General features: G+C 41.5%; 1 protein-coding gene across 1 annotated transcript in view; it reads right to left on the reverse strand.

Moving 5' to 3' along the window:
• LOC138336284 (microphthalmia-associated transcription factor-like) overlaps positions 1-21,506 on the reverse strand; it is a 43,549-nt gene extending 22,043 nt beyond the window's left edge. Inside the window, exon 1 of the mRNA XM_069285713.1 lies at positions 21,288-21,506. Coding sequence (XP_069141814.1) covers positions 21,288-21,394 — 107 coding nt within the window. The 5' untranslated portion in view covers positions 21,395-21,506. The remainder of the gene's footprint in view (positions 1-21,287) is intronic.
• Positions 21,507-21,830: the final 324 nt, after the last annotated feature.

The following is a 21,830-nucleotide window of genomic DNA, read 5'->3' on the forward strand; positions in this document are numbered from 1 at the left end:
AATACCATTTGTCAGCGGTGGAGCATCTTTAAGTCTTTTTTAAAAGTAAACACATATTTTCAATCATGAAGTCGGTTCAGTACACACATTTTTGCAACTTTTTAACCATTGTTATTAATTGAGTTTTGCTATCCGCTAATTGCGTTTATATTATCTATACTTAAAATCTTTGGCTGTCACCATTGGTAAGTCAACTTTCTGTAACTGTATAGTCACATGTATTTTATTGTAATTAGTATCACATTTTTGTACTGATGATCAGCAATAATGTATTAACTATCTAACTAATCTGATCATCATTTCAAATATTTCATAATTTATTACTGGGGTATAAATCCTTTTCAGAGTATGCAAATGGTAGTATAATAGAGATCGAAGTATGTTCCCAAAGAAACTCATAACCAAATATTTTTTTTTTAAGAGTCAAGATATTTGTAGCATAATATGGATCAAAGAATATTCGCAAAAGAAATTCATAACCAAATATATCTTATTAAGACTTAAGATACAGGTAGCATAATATGGATCAAAGTGTGTTCCCAAAAGAAACGTATCATAACCCGATATGCATCCTATTACATAACCAAATATGTATCTTGTAATTATAATATGGATCAAAGGATATTATCCAATGAAACTCATTACCAGATATATATTACCATATTCGACTTAATAAGCGCCCAGGGCGTTTAAAAAATTGAAAAAAAGAAAAGGTGCTAATAAGACAAAACTATTGCAAATCTAGACGTTTTTGTGTAGTTCTGGTCTTTATTTATGCGTGAACAATTGAAATCAAGGCCTCAAAAAAGTAAGAATATGTGTATAATATACTTCAGACCAAAATGGAAAACTCGCAAGTCAGCAACTCGTAACCCAACAGTACCAAACTTTCTTCAATGTCAAACAACGTACAAAAAATGAACTTTTTGCACTCATTTTCAATTTTGCACTCATTTTCAACATTTTCTTATAGAACTTTATATTAATGCATGAATCAGCATGTAAAACTATTAACCAAGCTATTTTATATATCCGATGAAATATCATCTTTTAATGCATATGAAATTGACAAATTTGTAAAAGGATATTTTTTTGTAAAACGAATAAATTTAACGTCTTTTCAAACAAATGCTACACAGTCTAATTCAGTTACCAGATATCTGATTATAATACTGGATGAAATTAAATCAAATTGTCATGTTAAAGTCTGTAATTTCACACATTTAATATGGCAACTGGGAGATGACTAAAGGAATGAGAAATATTTCGAAGGTAATATATAATATAATATCATTAATTCCCACATTTATCTAAAGAAAGATGCTAAATAAAACACTTTATTTGGAAATAGAAAAAAAGTAAAAGAAGCAGAATCAAAAAGAAAAAAAAATGAATAAAACATTCTTGCTTATTTATTTTATAATGATGAAGTATTACTATTTAAGTGATAAACAAAATTCCTCTCCAGTCATTCACCCCAGGTTACATATATGGACAATAAATTTGAAAGACCATAGCACAGGACACAACATATTCAAATTCAACAATATAGAATTGAAACATAAAACCAGTAGACATTTCATAACAGATTTAGTGAGGAACGCCTTCACTATGTTGTATTACTGGAAATGTCTCCAATTGCGGCAAAACGAACACGGGGTAAATTAACTGTCATTTCTTGATGAATCAGTAAAATATCCCGTAGGAGTGTTACCTAAAGAAACTTGTTTTTATTGCTTGTAATTTCAATAGCTACCGAGTGTCAATGTTTTTCATTTGGAGTCCACATGCACCTGGGAATGAACTCTAAAATTGTTCTTTACATAAGTTTTAAATGAACTATACTAATACCTAAAAGAGTATAATATACTGAAATATACTTATTTGACAACAATGTCTGATATATGAATGTACATGTACATGTAAAAGAGAAAGCGCTGGGGAGGAACTGAAGCTGTCGTTTAGAGCAGACGGTCGCTTCATAGATATTGTTGTTAGTAGATACAACTTGGTATTCAGCGAGAGCTTTATATACTATCCAGCAAGGCACTTTATACATCATCATAATTCTATACACTTACATCATTAGCTTTGTGCTGCTCAACTTTGTTTTGGATATAAAGTACATTTATTAGCTATACACTATGTGTTTTGAAAAGGATAATTATCATACAAAATAAAATTTCCCGCCACTTCAACAAGAAAAAGTTCCAATGTCCACCATATATATATATATATGCAGTGCAGGTGTTTCTCTTTTGTAAGCAAACAGATTTTCACAGTCGGCAATGTTGCCTTTTTGTCAAATCTGGATAAAAATTGTGTTTCTGACATTGGGTTTCTGAAGATGGCACATGTCAAAAACACATCTTATCTTAATGCAATTTTCAATTATTTAATTAAACCATAGTATTTTAATGAAAAGGAGAAGTGAAATAACGTAGTCTTCCCTTTATTGAAACAGATAGGAAATGGTCTTTATGAAGTTATTTTGAACATCATATCTATACTTTCAGGTTTTTTGGAGATCAGGAAGCAGAGAAGGGAAAGAGAACGTTTCCATAGAATCTAAATAAGCTAGCATATACATAGACAAGGATGTATCACAAGTGAAGGTCAACTTTACATCGACAAAAGTTACATAAATAGTAGGCGGAGCTATAACTACCTAAAATCGACCCACTTACCTCTTTACCCTGACATACGCAGACAAACTCATCCATGGTTTATCTCCCTTAAGTAATAACTCTTTTGTTTTCTTTTTTCACAGCTTTAAAAATTCATACATCATGGTGAAGCTAAACTGACTCTGTCACTGAACAGTAAAACTTCCCTAGCTATCTTAGACATGCTCCGTAAATTTTTAAATCACACCAATCGCCTGTCAACGTCTATAGCTTTCCACATGGGTAGTTGTAGATATCGTATAGATACCTATCACCATGGTTACTTGTAGTATCACACCACCCCAAAAATCCATGATAACCTTAGCTTTATCTGATGTACTAACAAAAAAGATACTTAAGAACAGTTCACTCCTGTTCATTGAAGCGTGAAAGATCTCCTGAAATCAGGTAGGAACGCTACTGGTCTTTTACCCTGATCATCGTTATGTGCATCTAGAGTTATTCATTATACTTATCAAATTTTGAAAGGTCAGCGCATTTTTCACTTAATTTGGGAGGGGCCTTTTTACCTTATTTTGGGAAAGAAATTGAGAAAGAAATTGGGAAAGAAATTTCCAGGAGTGAACTGCATTTTTGAGAATTTGGTATAGATTTGAAATAATTTCCATTGAATGAGGCCCCTTATTGGCCCCAAAAAGCTCCTATAAAAAGTCCACAAAATACCATAGAATATACAGAAAAGGCCAAAAGGGTCGTTTTATTACTTTATAACCGAGCATTTTTAGCAATATAGATTAAAAGGACCTGAAATAAATATCAGCAGATAGATCAGTCAGGTCTTTATGACCTATTTAACAGCCAGGGTCATTTAAGGACGGCTTTCTATGTATGCAGTGTGTTTCGTGTGTGAATGTCTGAATGTTTTCAGGTTTCTTTGCAATAATGGAAACTTTTGCCCATTTTAAGTTTTTGTAAAGCATTTTTTTATAATTTGCATCCAATTAACAGTCAGAGTCATTATTTTAAAAATAATTAGTATTTAATCGTGTGTGTATATGTCTAATTAACACAAAAAATTAATATAAAATCACTTATTTTGCTTTCGGTGCATGCACAATCAGTACTTGATTCCATATAGGACATAGTGCCAGGGAATTTTTTCGGGATGCAATTAATTTTTTTTATTTTATTATTTTTATCTTGAAGTAAAATTAGAAGTTCAAACTTTTCAATGGTGGTCTATCAATTCATTATTTATCTATCGCGGTACGGAAGATTTCTAACCACCGATCACTGTGTGATGGCCGACACAATAGGGACCTATTTTCGTCAGGGGGACTGTTTCGCTTATTACGAAAATTGAGATCATTCCAAATAAATGATGAGCAGCAGGCACTTGTGAGATCGTGTTTAAGCTGAAAATTTTCTGTAGTTACATCGATTTTAAATCTTTAAACCTATTGGTCATGGAAAGTGGCGAAAACCTCTGTTTACATAGAATAATGTTATGTTTTATGTTTACAATAGTGCCGCACAAAAAAATTTCGGGTTAGTTGAATCGCCAAAATAATTTGTAATAACCCAAAGTCTTGGCTATGAATCACATGACCAGACACATGACTTCCGGTACTTTGTTGACATACTGCTGATCAGTGCACACGGACAGTCAAACGCTGACGGTATTGTTTTGAAGTTTTATTTAAAATGGACTTAAGAAAATACCTTCATTTTGGGGTATATTGCTACATCGTATTTATAAAATCACTTGGTTATAACAAACACTCACTTTTAAGCAAGACCAATCTTCCTTGATCACATCTGCTTTGGCAGACGACACTCTTAAAGAAATCACGCGATAGTTCATGAGATATTAGCAAAATTGTAAACATGACGAAAACAGGTAAGTGACGAATTTAGGGCACTTTACCATATTGTAATAAATAATTTCCTTTAAGTTACGTCATCAGAACTATAAATGTGAAATTACTTTGAACTTTGTTAATTGTGTTCTTTGTTACTTAGAAGTTTATTTGTTATCTTATTGACATTGATACGATAGACTTGTTTCACTTTTCAAAATAGTCGTCTGCTACAGCACTGTCCAGTCTCTGGTGACTTACCCGTGTCATGCTTGAATGCCTTTCTGGGTATATTAGATCTAGAGCTCAGGCACCCGGACAGATATTGTGTAATGTTTTTTTTTTAACATACTGTTTTTCTAACGCAAGGCTGGATGATTCTATAAATATTCATTAGAACCGTAGCAAATGCGGTCTATGGTCACTGGGGTTAGTAAGCGATAGTACAACGTATATATGCTATATGTATACCTAGGACATAGGATGATGTGAAATAAATTAACTATAATCTGCTGAGTAACACTGTAAACGTCTTTTGCCAGTAATAAAAGTTATCCGTTTCGCCACTTTCTTTTATTGACTACCTAAACCTGATTCGCATTATATTGTTCTGGAGGTTTCCAAAGTCGATCAGATGCTTAGAATATGGTGATCGATGCAAGAGTTTGTATGATACGCTGCTTTAAGATTACACAAAACAAATGTGTTTAGCACTGTTTAATGTCACTGACATTGTTAATTTACAGAATAACATTGCTGACAGGTATCTCTTATTTTTGAAAGGTTGGTGTCACTGAATCACGGCAAAATCTATTAAATGGTATAAGAAAGTGACTTCCGGTATCACGTGCCTGTGCATAGCGGATGTTACACAGACTCTACACCCAACAAGGAAAACAATAGGGCAAGAGTATGCTTGCCCTAAAAATATTTTCTTTTACTCATAAAAATTACCTGCTAATTGAAACATCATTTTTTAAAAACATTAGTCATGGCACTTTTATGCATATACATAATTTAGGAAGTAGCCATTAATGGTCTATCTAAGTTAAATATTGGGCGAAAGATAATTTACATAAAGATAAAAAGAAATTTGCTATTTCAAGCACAAAAGCTTTAGAAAATAAAATCATACTGTCACATTTGTTCAACATCTATCGTCATTTTAATTTCTGTGAATGTTTTAACAACTCGATCTTGACATTTTAAGATGCAAATGCTCCAACTCTGACAAATGGCAGTTTTTCTTTATCAAAAACAGGAACAGAAAAATCAGTGTTTTTCTATAGTTACAAAAGTTACTTACTTTATACCATTTACCACCAGAAAAATTTCAGCTGATTAAATAATTAATTGTGTCCCAAAATAAATCCATGGCACTATATCCTATATAGGATGAAGAACTGACTACATATGCACCAAGAGCAGAATAAATAATATGTTCTTTTGTGTTAAAGGGACAATTCACTCAAGATAATTCTTTTTATATAACCATGAAGCAAAATATGCTATAAATGTATTGTTCTACATTACTTATGAAAATATAATATTAAATATTGAAAAATTCCACATCATTGTTTAGTATTTTAATTGATACTGTTGTAATTACAAATCGATGATCAATACGATTAAGCAGGTACAATATGTACGCTGTACCCATATCCAAGCCAAAGTCACGCATGTTAAACAAATGAACTACATAACCACTGTGGAGGTGATAAAATGATTTTTTAGTCAAGACATTTCACCTAATAAGGTAAACACACTACTGTCAGGGCGATTTGAGCAGTTTTAAACAAAAGTAGCATTAATCTAAGAGCAAGGGACAGGATTTGGCATACAAGATGTTCGACCACAATGTGTAATGGGGGCCAGCGAGCGAGTTTGAACATTTCATAGGCATTTCACCACCATGTACTTTTCTGGCATATCACAGTAAAACCGACTGATCTAATTTGGTATTGAACTGGGTATTTTCCGATATATGTACAAATTTTAATGTTCTCTTCGACTGAATTGTCCCTTTAATTATAGACATATATATATATACACAATTAAACCTAAGTTATTGTTCAAATTATAAGTATCGTTTATGCTCTGTCAGCGGTGGAGCATCTTTAATCGAAGTATTGAAATTTTTAACAAACTTTATCAATTTTTATCTTTAGATAATTTCAAAAAACACAGCATTCAATTATCTCGATTCTTGAACAAATCTTATATTGAGAAGATGCCTAAATTTTTACTAAACTGTCATTGCTTTTAGTGTCTAATGGAAAGTCATTCAGGCGAACAGTGAACAATTGTTGTATTACTGTAATATAATACTGCTTTGTGTACAGCAAAAATGTTCAGTCAGACGAATTCTCCTAAATCACCATTACATCAAATACAAAACACTTCCTCTGGCTTAGCAGACTCAGGAGGTCATAGGTTATTCACAAGAAGAAAGCAGGCCTTTAATGAACTCTTTTAGTGAAATTCTAAGAATTCTGGTAAATTTTGCATACTAGTGGGTACATATGGGTTGATGGGTCACCAGAAAGTAGGGGACATTTTAGATGACACAGCAAAAAGGTTATGAAAGAATCAGGTGGGTGCACAAATATGGGTCGATGTGTCAACAGAAACAGGAAGAAGGGGATGACCTTGATTATTAAACAGACACAGCAATAAGTTAATGAAAGAAACGGCCTTGGATTTAAATGATGCAAATTTGTTAAAGGTCTAACTCTGACCAATACACTGATCCTAGAGCCACACTGACCAATACACTGATCCTAGGGCCACACTGACCAATACACTGATCCTAGGGCCACACTGACCAATACACTGATCCTAGGGCCACACTGACCAATACACTGATCCTAGGACCACACTGACCAATACACTGATCCTAGGGCCACACTGACCAATACACTGATCCTAGGACCACACTGACCAATACACTGATCCTAGGGCCACACTGACCAATACACTGATCCTAGGACCACACTGACCAATACACTGATCCTAGGGCCACACTGACCAATACACTGATCCTAGGGCCACACACTGACCAATACACTGATCCTAGGGACCACACTGACCAATACACTGATCCTGGGACCACACTGACCAATACACTGATCCTGTGACCACACTGACCAATACACTGATCCTAGGACCACACTGACCAATACACTGATCCTAGGGCCACACTGACCAATACACTGATCCTGTGACCACACTGACCAATACACTGATCCTGTGACCACACTGACCAATACACTGATCCTAGGGCCACACTGACCAATACACTGATCCTAGGGACCACACTGACCAATACACTGATCCTGTGACCACACTGACCAATACACTGATCCTGTGACCACACTGACCAACACACTGATCCTGTGACCACACTGACTAAAACACTGATCCTAGGCCACACTGACCAATACACTGATCCTAGGACCACACTGACCAATACACTGATCCTAGGACCACACTGACCAATACACTGATCCTGTGACCACACTGACCAATACACTGATCCTAGTGACCACACTGACCAATACACTGATCCTGTGACCACACTGACCAATACACTGATCCTGTGACCACACTGACCAATACACTGATCCTAGGGACCACACTGACCAATACACTGATCCTAGGACCACACTGACCAATACACTGATCCTAGGACCACACTGACCAATACACTGATCCTAGGACCACACTGACCAATACACTGATCCTGTGACCACACTGACCAATACACTGATCCTAGGACCACACTGACCAATACACTGATCCTAGGACCACACTGACCAATACACTGATCCTGTGACCACACTGACCAATACACTGATCCTAGGCCACACTGACCAATACACTGATCCTAGGACCACACTGACCAATACACTGATCCTAGTGACCACACTGACCAATACACTGATCCTAGGACCACACTGACCAATACACTGATCCTAGGACCACACTGACCAATACACTGATCCTAGGGCCACACTGACCAATACACTGATCCTAGGACCACACTGACCAATACACTGATCCTAGGACCACACTGACCAATACACTGATCCTAGGACCACACTGACCAATACACTGATCCTGTGACCACACTGACCAATACACTGATCCTAGGACCACACTGACCAATACACTGATCCTGTGACCACACTGACCAATACACTGATCCTGTGACCACACTGACCAATACACTGATCCTAGGACCACACTGACCAATACACTGATCCTAGGACCACACTGACCAATACACTGATCCTAGGACCACACTGACCAATACACTGATCCTAGGACCACACTGACCAATACAATACACTGATCCTAGGACCACACTGACCAATACACTGATCCTGTGACCACACTGACCAATACACTGATCCTGTGACCACACTGACCAATACACTGATCCTAGGGCCACACTGACCAATACACTGATCCTGTGACCACACTGACCAATACACTGATCCTAGGACCACACTGACCAATACACTGATCCTAGGACCACACTGACCAATACACTGATCCTAGGACCACACTGACCAATACACTGATCCTAGGACCACACTGACCAATACACTGATCCTGTGACCACACTGACCAATACACTGATCCTGTGACCACACTGACCAATACACTGATCCTAGGACCACACTGACCAATACACTGATCCTGTGACCACACTGACCAATACACTGATCCTAGGACCACACTGACCAATACACTGATTCTAGGACCACACTGACCAATACACTGATCCTGTGACCACACTGACCAATACACTGATCCTAGGACCACACTGACCAATACACTGATCCTAGGACCACACTGACCAATACACTGATCCTAGGTGACCACACTGACCAATACACTGATCCTAGGGCCACACTGACCAATACACTGATCCTAGGACCACACTGACCAATACACTGATCCTAGGACACACTGACCAATACACTGATCCTAGGACCACACTGACCAATACACTGATCCTAGGGACCACACTGACCAATACACTGATCCTAGGGCCACACTGACCAATACACTGATCCTAGGACCACACTGACCAATACACTGATCCTAGGACCACACTGACCAATACACTGATCCTAGGACCACACTGACCAATCACACTGATCCTAGGCCACACTGACCAATACACTGATCCTAGGGACCACTGACCAATACACTGATCCTGACCACACTGACACAATACACTGATCCTAGGACCACACTGACCAATACACTGATCCTAGGACCACACTGACCAATACACTGATCCTAGGGCCCACACTGACCCAATACACTGATCCTAGGGCCACACTGACCAATACACTGATCCTAGGACCACACTGACCAATACACTGATCCTGGACCACACTGACCAATACACTGATCCTAGGACCACACTGAACTCAATACACTGATCCTAGGACCACACTGACCAATACACTGATCCTAGGCCACACTGACCAATACACTGATCCTAGGACCACACTGACCAATACACTGATCCTAGGACCACACTGACCAATACACTGATCCTAGGACCACACTGACCAATACACTGACCTAGGACCACACTGACCAATACACTGATCCTAGGACCACACTGACCAATACACTGATCCTAGGACCACACTGACCAATACACTGATCCTAGGGACCACACTGACCAATACACTGATCCTAGGGACCACACTGACCAATACACTGATCCTAGGACCACACTGACCAATACACTGATCCTAGGCCACACTGACCAATACACTGATCCTAGGACCACTGACCTACACTGATCCTAGACCACACTGACCAATACACTGATCCTAGGACCACACTGACCAATACACTGATCCTAGGACCACACTGACCAATACACTGATCCTAGGACCACACTGACCAATACACTGATCCTGTGACCACACTGACCAATACACTGATCCTAGGACCACACTGACCATGATACACTGATCTAGGACCACACTGACCAATACACTGATCCTGGACCACACTGACCAATACAATCCTGAGACCACACTGCCTACACTGATCCTTGACCACACTGACCAATACACTGATCCTAGGACCACACTGACCAATACACTGATCCTGTAGGACCACACTGACCACATACACTGATCCTAGGACCACACTGACCAATACACTGATCCTAGGACCACACTGACCAATACATTGATCCTGTGACCACACTGACCAATACAATACACTGATCCTAGGGTCACACTGACCAATACACTGATCCTAGGGCCACACTGACCAATACACTGATCCTAGGACCACACTGACCAATACACTGATCCTAGGACCACACTGACCAATACACTGATCCTAGGACCACACTGACCAATACACTGATCCTGTGACCACACTGACCAATACACTGATCCTAGGACCACACTGACCAATACACTGATCCTAGGACCACACTGACCAATACACTGATCCTAGGGCCACACTGACCAATACACTGATCCTAGGACCACACTGACCAATACAATACACTGATCCTAGGGTCACACTGACCAATACACTGATCCTAGGACCACACTGACCAATACACTGATCCTAGGACCACACTGACCAATACACTGATCCTAGGACCACACTGACCAATACACTGATCCTAGGACCACACTGACCAATACACTGATCCTAGGACCACACTGACCAATACACTGATCCTAGGGCCACACTGACCAATACACTGATCCTAGGACCACACTGACCAATACACTGATCCTAGGACCACACTGACCAATATACACTGATCCTAGTGACCACACTGACCAATACACTGATCCTAGGACCACACTGACCACAATACACTGATCCTAAGGACCACACTGACCAATACACTGATCCTAGGACCACACTGACCAATACACTGATCCTAGGACCCACACTGACCAATACACTGATCACTAGGACCACACTGACCAATACACTGATCCTAGGGCCACACTGACCAATACACTGATCCTAGGGACCACACTGACCAATACACTGATCCTAGGACCACACTGACCAATACACTGATCCTAGGACCACACTGACCAATACACTGACCCTAGGACCACACTGACCAATACACTGATCCTAGGGCCACACTGACCAATACACTGATCCTGGACCACACTGACCAATACACTGATCCTGGGACCACACTGACCAATACACTGATCCTAGGGACCACACTGACCAATACACTGATCCTAGGACCACACTGACCAATACACTGATCCTAGGACCACACTGACCAATACACTGATCCTAGGGACCACACTGACCAATACACTGATCCTAGGACCACACTGACCAATACACTGATCCTAGGACCACACTGACCAATACACTGATCCTTGGGACACACTGACCAATACACTGATCCTAGGACCACACTGACCAATACACTGATCCTAGGACCACACTGACCAATACACTGATCCTAGGACCACACTGACCAATACACTGATCCTAGGACCACACTGACCAATTCACTGATCCTATGACCACACTGACCAACACACTGATTCTAGGACCACACTGACCAATATACTGATCCTAGGGCCACACTGACCAATACACTGATCCTAGGACCACACTGACCAATACACTGATCCTAGGACCACACTGACCAATACACTGATCCTGTGACCACACTGACCAATACACTGATCCTAGGACCACACTGACCAATACACTGATCCTAGGACCACACTGACCAATACACTGATCCTAGGACCACACTGACCAATACACTGATCCTAGGACCACACTGACCAATACACTGATCCTAGGACCACACTGACCAATACACTGATCCTAGGGACCACACTGACCAATACACTGATCCTAGGACCACACTGACCATACACTGATCCTAGGGCCACACTGACCAATACACTGATCCTAGGACCACACTGACCAATACACTGATCCTAGGACCACACTGACCAATACACTGATCCTAGGGACACACTGACCAATACACTGATCCTAGGACCACACTGACCAATACACTGATCCTAGGACCACACTGACCAATACACTGATCTCCTAGGAACACACTGACCAATACACTGATCCTAGGACCACACTGACCAATACACTGATCTAGGGCCACACTGACCAATACACTGATCCTGTGACCACACTGACCAATACATTGATCCTAGGACCACACTGACCAATACACTGATCCTAGGACCACAATGACCAATACACTGATCCTAGGACCACACTGACCAATACAATACACTGATCGTAGGACCACACTGACCAATACACTGATCCTAGACACACTGGCCACATCCTGACCACACTGACCAATACACTGATCCTAGGACCACACTGACCAATACACTGATCCTAGGACCACACTGACCAATACACTGATCCTAGGACCACACTGACCAATACACTGATCCTAGGGACCACACTGACCAATACACACTGATCCTAGGGCCACACTGACCAATACACTGATCCTAGGACCACACTGACCAATACACTGATCCTAGGACCACACTGACCAATACACTGATCCTAGGACCACACTGACCAATACACTGATCCTAGGACCACACTGACCAATACACTGATCCTAGGACCACACTGACCAATACACTGATCCTAGGACCACACTGACCAATACACTGATCCTAGGGCCCACACTGACCAATACACTGATCCTAGGGCCACACTGACCAATACACTGATCCTAGGACCACACTGACCAATACACTGATCCTAGGACCACACTGACCAATACACTGATCCTAGGGACCACACTGACCAATACACTGATCCTAGGGCCACACTGACCAATACACTGATCCTAGGGACCACACTGACCAATACACTGATCCTAGGACCACACTGACCAATACACTGATCCTAGGACCACACTGACCAATACACTGATCCTAGGACCACACTGACCAATACACTGATCCTAGGACCACACTGACCAATACACTGATCCCTAGGACCACACTGACCAATACACTGATCCTAGGGACCACACACTGACCAATACACTGATCCTAGGACCACACTGACCAATACACTGATCCTAGGACCACACTGACCAATACACTGATCCTAGGACCACACTGACCAATACAATACACTGATCCTAGGACCACACTGACCAATACACTGATCCTAGGACCACACTGACCAATACACTGATCCTAGGACCACACTGACCAATACACTGATTCTAGGACCACACTGACCAATACACTGATCCTAGGACCACACTGACCAATACACTGATCCTAGGACCACACTGACCAATACACTGATCCTAGGACCACACTGACCAATACACTGATCCTAGGACCACACTGACCAATACACTGATCCTAGGACCACACTGACCAATACACTGATCCTAGGACCACACTGACCAATACACTGATCCTAGGACCACACTGACCAATACACTGATCCTAGGACCACACTGACCAATACACTGATCTAGGACCACACTGACCAATACACTGATCCTGTGACCACACTGATGGATACACTGATCCTGGGACCACACTGACCAATACACTGATCCTAGGGCCACACTGACCAATACACTGATCCTAGGGCCACACTGACCAATACACTGATCCTAGGACCACACTGACCAATACACTGATCCTAGGACCACACTGACCAATACACTGATCCTAGGGCCACACTGACCAATACACTGATCCTAGGACCACACTGACCAATACACTGATCCTGGGCCACACTGACCAATACACTGATCCTAGGACCACACTGACCAAATACACTGATCCTAGGACCACACTGACCAATACACTGATCCTAGGACCACACTGACCAATACACTGATCCTAGGGCCACACTGACCAATACACTGATCCTAGGACCACACTGACCAATACACTGATCCTAGGACCACACTGACCAATACACTGATCCTAGGACCACACTGACCAATACACTGATCCTAGGACCACACTGACCAATACACTGATCCTAGGGCCACACTGACCAATACACTGATCTAGGGCCACACTGACCAATACACTGATCCTAGGACCACACTGACCAATACACTGATCCTAGGGCCACACTGACCAATACACTGATCCTAGGGCCACACTGACCAATACACTGATCTAGGACCACACTGACCAATACACTGATCCTAGGACCACACTGACCAATACACTGATCCTGGACCACACTGACCAATACACTGATCCTAGGACCACACTGACCAATACACTGATCCTAGGACCACACTGACCAATACACTGATCCTAGGACCACACTGACCAATACACTGATCCTAGGACCACACTGACCAATACACTGATCCTAGGACCACACTGACCAATACACTGATCCTAGGCCACACTGACCAATACACTGATCCTAGGACCACACTGACCAATACACTGATCCTAGGACCACACTGACCAATACACTGATCCTAGGACCACACTGACCAATACACTGATCCTAGGACCACACTGACCAATACACTGATCCTAGGACCACACTGACCAATACACTGATCCTAGGACCACACTGACCAATACACTGATCCTAGGGCCACACTGACCAATACACTGATCCTAGGACCACACTGACCAATACACTGATCCTAGGGCCACACTGACCAATACACTGATCCTAGGACCACACTGACCAATACACTGATCCTAGGACCACACTGACCAATACACTGATCCTAGGACCACACTGACCAATACACTGATCCTAGGACCACACTGACCAATACACTGATCCTAGGACCACACTGACCAATACACTGATCCTAGGACCACACTGACCAATACACTGATCCTGGACACACACTGACCAATACACTGATCCTAGGACCACACTGACCAATACACTGATCCTAGGGCCACACTGACCAATACACTGATCCTAGGGCCACACTGACCAATACACAATAATCCTAGGACCACACTGACCAATACACTGATCCTAGGACCACACTGACCAATACACTGATCCTAGGGCCACACTGTCTAATACACTGATCCTTGGGCCACACTGACCAATACACTGATCCTAGGACCACACTGACCAATACACTGATCCTAGGACCACACTGACCAATACACTGATCCTAGGGCCACACTGACCAATACACTGATCCTAGGACCACACTGACCAATACACTGATCCTGTGACCACACTGACCAATACTGACCAATACATTAACCCTAGGACCACACTGACCAATACACTGATCCTAGGGCCACACTGACCAATACACTGATCCTAGGGACCACACTGACCAATACACTGACCCTAGGACCACACTGACCAATACACTGACCCTAGGGCCACACTGTCCAATACACTGATCCTTGGGCCACACTGACCAATACACTGATCCTAGGACCACACTGACCAATACACTGATCCTAGGACCACACTGACCAATACACTGATCCTAGGGCCACACTGACCAATACACTGATCCTAGGGCCACACTGACCAATACACTGATCCTAGGACCACACTGACCAATACACTGATCCTAGGACCACACTGACCAATACACTGATCCTAGGACCACACTGACCAATACACTGATCCTAGGACCACACTGACCAATACACTGATCCTAGGGCCACTCTGACCAATACACTGATCCTAGGATCACACTGACCAATACACTGATCCTGTGACCACACTGACCAATATACTGATATAATTAACCCTAGGACCACACTGACCAATACACTGATTCTAGGGCCACACTGACCAATACACTGATCTTAGGGCCACATTGACCCAATACAATAACCCTAGGACCACACTGACCAATACACTGACCCTAGGGCCACACTGACCAATACACTGATCCTAGGGCCACACTGTCTAATACACTGATCCTTGGGCCACACTGACCAATACACTGATCCTAGGACCACACTGACCAATACAATACACTGATCCTAGGGTCACACTGACCAATACACTGATCCTAGGGCCACACTGACCAATACACTGATCCTAGGACCACACTGACCAATACACTGATCCTAGGACCACACTGACCAATACACTGATCCTAGGGCCACACTGACCAATACACTGATCCTAGGGCCACACTGACCAATACACTGATCCTGGGACCACACTGACCAATACACTGATCCTAGGACCACACTGACCAATACACTGATCCTAGGGCCACACTGTCTAATACACTGATCCTTGGGCCACACTGACCAATACACTGATCTAAGGACCACACTGACCAATACACTGATCCTTTGACCACACTGACCAATACATTAACCCTAGGGCCACACTGACCAATACACTGATCTTAGGGCCACATTGACCAATACAATAACCCAATACAATAACCCTAGGACCACACTGACCAATACACTGATCCTAGGGTCATGCTGACCGATACACTGATCCAAGGACCACACTGACCAATACACTATTCCTAGGACCACACTGGCCAATACACTGATCCTAGGGTCATGCTGACCAATACACTGATTCTAGGACCACACTGACCAATACATTGATCCTGGGACCACAATGGCCAATACACAGATCCTAGGGTCATACTAACCAATACACTGATCCTGGGACCACACTGACCAATACATTGATCCTGGGACCACAATGGCCAATACACTGATCCTAGGGCCACACTGACCAATACATTAACCCTACGGCCACACTGACTAATACACTGATCCTTGGACCACACTGACCAATACATGGATGACCTAGCTATTGGCTACACTAACCAAAACACTTATCCAGTTGTGTTTCTGAATTGTGTTTCAAGCAGTGAAAACTAGAATGTTCGTTCATAAGGCCATTTTACCTATCTTGTATTTGACCTAATAAGAGCGTGGGTAATTGACAAGGGGGGTGAAACAGACTATACTTTTAAAATGAAGAAGCTTACAGTTTAAATGAATCAATAAATGCATACTTTAAAGATAACATCAGGATTTTGTCTAAAATTAACCGAAAGTCTATGTAATCAGCTTAATGGGCACACTGCCTTTCCATAAAAATTTTTAAAGTTTCTTAAAGATAATAATAACATAAAACAAGAATTCCACGGAAGTGGATGTGTCGACAGCACAGCATCACAAAAAGTAGTTATTTACAGTTGAAAATATTGTTAATAATGAGGTGAAGTTATCAAGTCCCTTAAGTTTACTCTTGCAAATATAGATGGATTTTGACCAGTATGAAACCATTACGAGATCTCATTAATATAAAGCAAGGACGTATATGAGAAGGATAAGTCACACTGGGTTTTGGGGAAGTCCAAGGCAGGCGCTTTTGTGTTTGTGCACTGACCGTGACGTTGGGCGACGACTGATTTTCCTTTGATATCCGCCTGCGCAGCCTTTGATGTAGCTTGCGGGTGCGAGGGTTACCGTCTTACTTTCTGAAGCGGTGCTGTCATTTCATGAGCTGTCGATTTTTTAACGAAAATTTAAGACATATCCCCTAAACATTCCGTCTTTAAAGCAAGTTATAAACGTCGTGAAATTTAATAAACTTTACAATGGTGTTTCGTTTGACTCGATAAGACAAGTATTTGTTGAGAAAAACGGTTTTTATTCCCGGTTCATAGGCGTCTCGCTTGGTGTTTAGTAATGTAAAGAGACAGACACGAATCCTGTTTTGACGATTTTTAAGCCCTGTAACTCTTGCAAATATTGACAGATTTTGACCATTATCAAACGCATCGGAGATCTCTTTGATATAAATCAATATACAAAATTTGGTTGAAATCGGACAATAAATAGAAAAGTTTGGTGGCTCTAAAAATTTATAAACCTTGTTTTACATTCCCATTTTAAAAATTAAAAGTCCTAAGTTTGGAAAGGTAGTGGGTCTTTAAATATTTCTTGCAAAATGATAAAATATCTCGCCACTTCAATTTTCTTGAAAGTCATTACAAAGTTGCCATATATCACAATATATGTATCACGTCTTTAAACTCACGAGCCAATCAGACTTACTAATTGTTACACAGCGGGTCTAATACATACCATTCGGTGAAGTCATTTAGATCACCACTTCCGTACCTTGTATAGACAAACATCACATCTGATGGGGTAAGTGATGAAGACATACTCAACTTCCTGCCTAAGGTCAACTGTCATTAAAAACACGACAGCTGGTGTTGTGTGTATCAGCGGTCAGTGGCCATGTATGGGCATATTAGGATATTTTTTTTATTTGTTGATGTGACACACAACCCTACCCCCTCTTATCTATCTCCCCCTCCCCCATCAATCCCAACCACATTTTATCTATCCCCACCTATCCCCACCCCATCCATCCCCACATCATTGTATCCATCCCCACCCCATCCATCCCCACATCATTGTATCCATCCCCACCCCATCAATCCCAACCACATCGTATCTATCCCCACCCCATCCATCCCCACCACATTGTATCTATCACCACCCCATCCAACCCCACCAAATTGTATCCATCCCCACCACATTGTATCCATCCCCACCCCATCAATCCCAACCATATTTTATCTATCCCCACCCCATGCATCCCCACCACATTGTATCTATCCCCACCCCATCCATCCCCACCACATTGTATCCATCCCCACCCCATCCATCCCCACCACATTGTATCCATCCCCACCCCATCTATCCCCACCACATTGTATCTATCCCCACCCCATCCATCCCCACATCATTTTATCTATCCCCACCCCATCCATCCCCACATCATTTTATCTATCCCCACCCCATCCATCCCCACCACATTGTATCTATCCCCACCCCATCCATCCCCACCACATTGTATCTATCCCCATCCCATCCATCCCCACCACATTTTATCTATCCCCACCCCATCCATCCCCACCACATTTTATCTATCCCCACCCCATCCATCCCCACCACATTTTATCTATCCCCACCCCATCCATCCCCACATCATTGTATCTATCCCCACCCCATCCATCCCCACATCATTTTATCTATCCCCACCCCATCCATCCCCACCACATTTTATCTATCCCCACCCCATCCATCCCCACCACATTTTATCTATCCCCACCCCATCCATCCCCACCACATTTTATCTATCCCCACCCCATCCATCCCCACATCATTTTATCTATCCCCACCCCATCTATCCCCACCACATCTTATTTATCCCCACCCAATCAATCCCTATCCCCACCCCATCCATCCCCACCACATCATATCCATCCCCACCCAATCAATCCCCATCCCATCATATCCATCCCCACGTCATCGGCTCCTTGTAATCTGAATGCCAATAAATATCAGGGAAGAGAACTGATTATGGACTGGTATGTAATTCAGCAATGTGAAATCCTCACAATTATTCCAGTAGTCGTCTATCAAGTTGCCTTTAAATAATACTCTTTAAGCCAAAAACTGTTTAGTTAAATCAAAAGAAGCGGAAGATACATATTGATTTAGGTCAATTCTTGGATAACTCTACCACCGCCTCCCTCGCCCCCCCCCCCCCTTCCCCCCCCCCCCCCCCCTTCTTACGCACAAGTAGGGTTAGAAACAGCTTACTCCTCTTTATTTTTTGTGTACCATTTTGAGAGTTTTACCTTAGCATACTCCCAATGCTTTAAACATGTTTTTGCAATTTGCAAGCTTGCACAATTTTGTATCAAGATAGGAGAAAACATAGCGACCAGACTATGGTTCGAACCTGGGACCTCCAAATACTAGATATTCTATATGTATACTGACAGATGAATCTACCATCATTCACTGATTAATCACCGGTTTTAGCTGTGAGAGATTTCTTTGTCAACCCCTAGGATATGATAAATTGCACTCGCTAACATTTTGAACCGGAAGACAATTACAAGACATCATGACATGTAAGCGTTAGTTTGTGATGTGCATTGTCGTTGACATCATCAATACTGACATTCATTTGACAAAACAATGTTCATGTTGCCATGCTTCTTTTAAAGCCATTATCTTTCTTTGGTCTATGGGAGAAAAAGAATCCTTCCCTACCTATGAGTATGTAAAAAAATCACAACCCGAGGGGGAGTTCATGAATGTCCAACCATCACCAATTCTCGGATCTGACATTCATGAATTACACTTTTACGTACCCCTCATGTTGTCATTTCGTTGTCAAACCCCTCTAGGTAAGGAATGAATAAATTCTCTATATAATCATATATCTATATATCACCTATAATCATAACTCAAAACATGACAGAACAGGCCAGGATTTCTTTTGTTAACTGACCTATTGTGCTGGTTCAGTGTGTTAACGGTATAATAATGTTACCTGACGCTTGGGTCACAATCTGGGACGTGTACCTTGACGATTGTTTGAGTGAAAATATTGTCATATTGGTTGTTGTAAACGTAATACAGATCGGTAATTATCACATAAGAATTGTTTCTGATTATAAAACTGAAATCTGATCATGTCAATTAAGTGATCGTGTCGTTTCTTACCTGCTTTTCATACGTATAAACAAAATGGAAGGCCATGTTTGATAATAAAAACGCCCCCTACCCGAGTACCGGGTACTCTACGTTATAATTAAGAATTTCACGTAAGATCGGTCAAAAGTCTTATCAATTTATGTTAAAATGCGTATGTATTTCATAGACTTGCGTCTTTCACTTAAACATTGTTGGTTAACCCATGATATGATGAAGTGGTCGGTGGAAATGCTTTGTTTACTTACCTCCCAACGATAACTTTACTCTTCAATGCGTAGAAATTACCATCTTCGATAAGTGATTCTGCCTCTAATTGACTATTCAGGTCGAATTCGATCCCGGAATCTTGCATTTCTTGGTGATTTTCGGTCGAATCTTTGTTTTTTTTCTTAATACACAACTTCAACGATATGGTATTTTCTATTTCCTCCAAAATGGCTTCACTTCCGTATCAACCAATCAGAATACTGCTTTCTGCTAGTGCATTTATAAATAGAAATATCGTCATCATTTGGGGAAATCCCTCTACGTCACTGAGCTAGCTGACCTCGATTTACTTTCGGTTTGTCAGAAAGACACACAACCTTTATTTGACACTGCAAAAACATTTAAAAAATGTTGTGATATTTTTTTCCATTAAAACAATCGTCAAATATTTTGTTCACCCTTGCAGAGAAAGCATGGATAGATAAATAGATAGATAGATAGATAGATAGATAGATAGATAGATAGATAGATAGATAGATAGATAGATAGATAGATAGATAGATATTCTTTATTTCCTCATT

Source organism: Argopecten irradians, chromosome 12 (assembly GCF_041381155.1).
Source record: "Argopecten irradians isolate NY chromosome 12, Ai_NY, whole genome shotgun sequence".
Lineage (NCBI taxonomy): Eukaryota > Metazoa > Mollusca > Bivalvia > Pectinida > Pectinidae > Argopecten > Argopecten irradians.